The following is a 6,597-nucleotide window of genomic DNA, read 5'->3' as shown; positions in this document are numbered from 1 at the left end:
TTTTCTTTTTTGAGTGAAAAATCTTTCTTAGTTGAAAATTTAAGTCATATTTAAAAGTCGTTCTTTTGGTCGAATTCAACCGTGTTCAATTAAAAATTAAAATCTTTTTTGGTTGAAATATCAACTGCTACATTTTTTGTTCGGAATTCATCTTTTTAGAATAAAAATTTAATTACTCGGTTAAAAGTTAAACTCTATTATTAAAAACAGATTTTTTTGGTTGAATATTCATTATTTGAATTGAAAATTCATCTCTGGCTGAAAAATGAGCTACTTTTTTGAAAATTCGTATTTTATTTGGCTGAAAATTAATTTTTTTATTGAAAATTGAACTATTTCAAATAAATCTTCACCTATTTTGTTGAAAATTGTTTTTTTTTTGTTTTGTTAAAAATTAATTTTTATAACTAAAAATTTAACTCTTCAATTTTTGATTTAAAAATTAACTTTATACCTCAAAAATCTACTTTTTGGTAGAAAATAAATATTCTGGTTTGTAAATTCATCTTTTTGGTTGAAAATTCCAGTATTCCAGTTAAATATTCATCATTTTAGATCGAAATTCATCTTTTTGGTTGAAAATGAAATAACTTGGTTGAAAGTTAAAATCTTTTGTTAAACATTTATCTTTTTTAATATCTATTCCAATTGAATGTTCTATTAGTTTAGTGAAAAATTCATTTCTTAGAACATTATTTTTTTTTAACTGAAAAATTAACTATTCAATTTTTGGTTGCCAATTTATCTTTTTTAGTTTAAAATATATGTATGTTGTTGAAAATGTATCTTTTTGGTACAAATATATAAGCTTCTTGGTAGAAAATTAATCTTTTTGGTGAACATTCAACTATTCCAGTTAAAGATTCATAATTTTAGTTAAAAATTCTTTAGTTTGGTTGAAAAATAATCCTTTTTAAGTTGAAAATTCAACTATCTGGATGAGACTTTATGTTTGCTGCTGAGAATCCTATTTTTTATATAAAATTAGTTTTTGGTTGGAAACTCAAACTATTTGGTTTCCAATTCATCTATCACGTTGAAAATTCAATATTTTTACTTCAAAGTTAGGAATTTCAAGTCCTTGAAATTTAATTTAATGTAGTACCACCGTAATGATTTAGTATGTTTTTAGTATTATTTAATTATTTAATTAGTCGATGGTAGTAATATATTTACTAATATCTTGTAATATAATTTTTTAAGGCTTTTTAAACTGAATTCCTAGAAACTGAAAAAACTTCATTTACCTGGAAAAGCCTGGAATGATCAGGAATTTTTTCTCTGGATTTGAGTAGAGCTGTTTTAATATGCAGGAGCTATTGCATATTTTATTAAGTAATTTTTAATTGAATTTTAGAAACACGAAAGGAAACAATTGTAATGTTTCTTTTCAGACCTAAACACCTACAAATTTAACTTTCTCTCACAGTAAATATTTCTCAAGTCCGATTGAAACTTTCAATCGGTTTTCTTAGCACTTTATAATATATAGAAGAATCGCTTGATCTCTAATTTTAATACATATTTTATTAAAGAGTAAGGATAAATTATGGTCATTTATAGTATTAGAAAGACTTTTGTTTACGATAAAAATTTTTTCATTCATGTAATTTAAATTTGATGTAAGACTAAAAAAAAGACTCATTGATCAAATTCTAATTGATAAACATATTACATTATTACATTATATTGAAGGTTAAGGCAGTGGTTAATAATGAAAAAACTATTTTTTTACATTAAAACTGTTCTCATTAACATATAATTCAAACTTTGCATAGCAACATAAAAAATTCCTTCGCTCAAAATGAATAAATTGGCCTATAATATTTATACATTTATTGCGAAATTAATAAAGTCATAGTTTAATGTTTGAAAAATCTATTTTTATACAGTAAAACTTTTTTTATTAACATAATTCAAAGTTGATGTAAGAATAAAAAAGTTTTCTTCATTGGAGATAAATTCATTGACTCAAATGGTCATCATAAAAACAAAATGGAAACATCACGATGGAATAGTATACATTTTTTACCAAAGAAACTTTCTATAAATTTGAATAAAGTATTTAAATTAGCTAAGTTTGATTTTTCTTTCATCATTCAAATCAATGATTAAATAGCTATATAATTTTTCTTGCAACCCAAAACGAATAAATTAAGATAGTTTTAATTTAGGTGTGTTTAAAATATTTTTATTTATTTGGAATTTGAATAATTACAGTTGAAGTGCCATACATATTATATTGTAATCTATTAATTATTTAAATGTCTCAATAAGCAAAGCTTAGCCGTTTTTTCATCCTTACAATTTATTTGAAATTGATGGAATTCTAATTTTTAAGAAAGGTTAAAATTAATATTAAAAATGTTTCCTTTTTATATTTTTCACCAAAAGTTTGAAGAAAATGAACAATAAAAGGATACAAAATGCAAAATACAAGTGTATTTGTTAATTCAGAATTCAAAATTATTTCTTGTCAAAAATATTCGAAGTTTTTATTTGTAATTGAAAAAAATATAAAGGATCGAGAATTTCTAATTTGGATCTATTACAATTTTGGCAGCTTCTTTATAAATTGAATATATTCCATATTTTAATTATACATGCTGAAAAATGTGGAAAAATTGTGAAATAGCTTGTGCTTGCAAATTTCATATGCCTATTTGATATATTTACATAAATTCATAGTTTTCATCATTAAATGTATTCAAAGCCTGTATATTTGTTTGAATTTCTACTGCTTAATTCATTATTATTCCTTTATACATACATTTATGCATGTACATATTATTGCTTAAGGCAGCATTTATAATCCCGCTTTGAATCTCCCGCTAAAAATAGTCCGTGATTGTGGCGCCCTCATCTAATTCTTCCTTCATATCATTTTACAACTTAATTCATTCTTCCTCTAACTTCACTTTGCTTCAAGGAATGAATAACTCTTCAAAAAAATTACTAAGTACTTCCCTCAGAACATGTAAAAAATTCCAAAACTTCTTTTTGCTCTAGTTTAAAACTATTTTAATATTGGCTAACCTGCTTGACAATCCCGCCTTGACGCAACTTCCGACGTAAAAGCGGAAGAGGTTCGCCCGCCATTTTGTAATATCGGTTTTCGCGTGTGTGTGCGTGGGTGTGCATCGAAATCTGTTACGAGTGACGATTTCAAGATCCTAACACGTAATTAAGTCGCCTTAATCGACTGAATAGTGAGATTTTTTTATTATAACCAAGTCTAGGAAGAAATGGGACGCAAAAAGAAGAAGCAGTCGAGGCCCTGGTGCTGGTATCCTTTATTAAACAAATATACAAAATAAAAATGTCCGTCGACGTCTGCCCTTTTTTACGTAATAACCCTAGTTTTAGGTCTTTGCTAAACTCTCTGACATTTAATTTGTTTATCGACGCTATTTTCAACACGAGAAAATAAATTCCTCGTAGGGAATTTGTTTGAGTGATTCGTAAAGTTTAATTTTTTCTAGCATTTTGCGTGTAATCGACATCGGAAATGACATTTCCGACGCGTCAGTGGAAGTTTTACTTTCCAAAATCTTCAGAGATTACAGTACAAATTTTCGTGGACAATTTGCCTTTTTGTATTCAATTTTCTTTAGTTTGTTTGGAGGAATTTCGAAGCTGAGGGATAATTCAAAAGTTGGAAAAGAAAAGGGAATTTTTAATTCAGGGTCCATATTCCATATGGATTTTTTCTACCATTCTTGATTAGAAACTAGAATAGGAATCAAATTAATGTTTGAATCACATTTCATTATTTGTTTCTATTTCATATCTTATTTTTGTTTTCATTATCATTATTATTATTTGGATAATTATGTCGTTCAGGAAATTATTCCTAGTCTCTCAGGGATTAATTTTTCTTGTTCTTGGTCTTTTTTTTATTCTTAACCATTTTTAGTCGGTACTTTTTTCTTGTTCTTCTTTTCTTTTTAATTATAATTGTTTGAAGTATAGACGATATTACTATTTTGTCATTTCAGATTAAACCCCTAAGTTTTAAATAGGAAATATTTTGATAATTTACCAATTTTTAACTTGTAGGGTTCAAAGTTGTGCATTTGAAATGGCCCATTTGTACATTTTGAAAACTTATTTAAAGATTGAACAATTTTCAAATGAAAACATTCATATTTAATTGTTTCTTCTTTAAAATTTGAATGATTAAATATTAAGTAATAATTTCCTGTCACAACATTATAAATTGACAAGTATCATTTTAAAGGGTTTAACAATTGACAATTGTATAATTTATATTAAATGCGCTTTGAGAATATAATCTAAACTTTAATCTATATTTTAAATAATTGTTTATATAACAACTTGTTACTTAATTATTTACAATTAAAAATGATTATGATATTGAAAATTATTTTATTTAACTTATCTAACTTTTTGTTGATTCAGCGTTATCTCTGTCGAGTGTCATTTTATATTCAAATATTACAAAACTAGATAGTTTTGAATAAAAAATATGCTACGAGTTTCTCGAGTGTGTTTAGAACAGGTAGAATTTTTAATGTAAACCGTACCTGGGAAAACCTTGAAATGTCCGGTCATTTTTTTCAAGTCAAGGAATATATTCCAGAGTGTGTTCAATTTTTTTCTGATTGCACAATAAAATTGAATAACAATGATTCTTCGTCTGTAAGAGTAGCTTTTTATTACTCTATTTAACTATTCTATGTTTGGTTGAAAATTTATCTTTTTCAGTTGAAAATTCAAGTATTTGTTTGGAAATTGATATATTTTGTTAGAAATTCGTTCTTTTTGGTAGAAACTTTTATCTTCTTTCTTTCTCTTTCTCTCTTGAGAAAATTTAAAACCTTTTTTTTCACTATTTTGTTGACATTTTTGTTGCTTAAATTACCTTTGTGAAGTTGAAAATGTAACTATTCCTGTTGAATATTCCATCATTTTGCGTCGGTTAAAAAATTCATTTCTTTAGTTGAACATTATATTTTTCAATAAAAATGTTGAAAAGCTACGTATTGCAGTTAAAGGTTCAGCATTTTAGTTGAAATTTTATCTTTTTGTTTTTAAATGCAAGCATTACAGTTAAATATTCATCAATTTAAATAAAAATTCAATATTTTTGATTAACAAGTTAGCTATTTTGTTGAAACATGGTTTTTTCTTTGGTTGTAAATTAATTTTTTCAACTGAATATGTGAAAATTCCAGTTAAATATTGCATCATGTTAGTTGAAAATTCATCTCTTGGGTTGAGCATTCTTTTTTTTCAATAATAATTTAACCATTCAATTTTCGGTTGAAAAATTAGTTTTTGAGTTGAAAAAACGTCTATTTTGGTATAAATTAATCTTTGTTTTTGATGATTCATCTTTTTCGTTGAAAATTCAACTATTCCAGTTAAAGATTCATAATTTTAGTTAACATGTTATCTTATTGGATCCAAGTTCGAACATTACAGTTAAATATTCATTGTTTTAATTGAAAATTAATCTTTTTGGTTAAAAAATTAGCTATTTTGTCACAACTTCTTTTTTTCTTTGGCTGCAAATTAATTTTTTTCTAACTGAAATTAACTGAATTTTTTAATTAACTGAATTTTAAACTGAATTATTCCAGTTAAATATTCCATTATTTTAGTTAAAAATTCATCATTTTCATTAACCCTTAAACGGCCAAAACGCCACTACCGGTACACTGCTTTTCAACGGCCAATAACTAAGGCTATTCGACACTAGAAAAAATTAAGACACATATATTTTTATTGCTTAAGATCTCCTCTTTCCGACGGTGCCAATGAAATTCCTCAAAAAATTTATTTATTATCCCAAAATGCAGTTTAAACAAAAAAAACGTGATTTTTCGTGCCTATTTTTTTTTTGTGAACAATTTTCCAAAGCTTTTCGAGTCTGTAATTAACCTGGAATCTCACTAACCGGTGGAATAAATGTCTAAACTTTGAGAGTCCATGGTTCAAAGATCGATTTTTCGTTTTAGTATTTTCAAAATGGCGTCTTAATGCCAAAAATTTTTTGAAAACATTCATGAATTTTTTTACAATAAACGATGCGCTTTTTGGAAAAATCAACAAAAATAATAAGTTCTTGTAATCAGCCAAGGAATACGCCTGAATTTTTTCGAAGCGCTTTGAGCAAATTTTTGGATTTTGCATATCCGGAAATTTGCTCCGGAAAAATCCAGGCGTATTCCTCGGCTGATTACAAGAACTTTTTATTCTTGACAAATTTTCCGAAAAGCGCATAGTTTTTCAAGAAAAAATTTTCATAGTTCTAAGCATCGTGTAAGAGTAAAATGATTCACGAATATCTATCGTCCGTCTGCCGCAAACAAAATTTACGTTGCCGAACTATCATCAACGTGGAGGTCGACGAATATCGATAGTCTCTCTTTTTTTTTTTAAGGGATTTTATATATTTTTTTTACATTTTTTAATTTTTCTTTTATGGAGAATTTTTTTCATTCCAGATTTCAATCCGTTGAAATCATCTTGATCGTGCTGTTTCAGAATGTAATTTTGAGAAACAATGTAAGCAGCAATACATGTTGCAATCAATGCAAAATCTAGTAGTCCTCTGGCGACATTGTTCAT

General features: G+C 26.3%; 1 protein-coding gene across 3 annotated transcripts in view; it reads left to right on the top strand.

Moving 5' to 3' along the window:
• The first annotated feature begins 3,116 nt into the window (after positions 1-3,116).
• LOC117171992 (BUB3-interacting and GLEBS motif-containing protein ZNF207) overlaps positions 3,117-6,597 on the top strand; it is a 27,565-nt gene continuing 24,084 nt past the window's right edge. For all 3 annotated transcript variants that reach the window (XR_004466946.1, XR_004466945.1, XM_033359709.1), the window contains exon 1: positions 3,117-3,286. Coding sequence is in view for 1 of the 3 variants with exons in the window: in XM_033359709.1 (XP_033215600.1) it covers positions 3,246-3,286 (41 nt within the window). In the remaining 2 variants the exon portion in view is untranslated. The remainder of the gene's footprint in view (positions 3,287-6,597) is intronic.

The sequence above is a fragment of the Belonocnema kinseyi genome, chromosome 1 (assembly GCF_010883055.1).
Source record: "Belonocnema kinseyi isolate 2016_QV_RU_SX_M_011 chromosome 1, B_treatae_v1, whole genome shotgun sequence".
Taxonomy (NCBI): Eukaryota; Metazoa; Arthropoda; class Insecta; order Hymenoptera; family Cynipidae; genus Belonocnema; species Belonocnema kinseyi.
The sequence above is the reverse complement of the archived record's forward strand: the minus strand, read 5'-3'. Positions and strand labels throughout refer to the sequence as shown.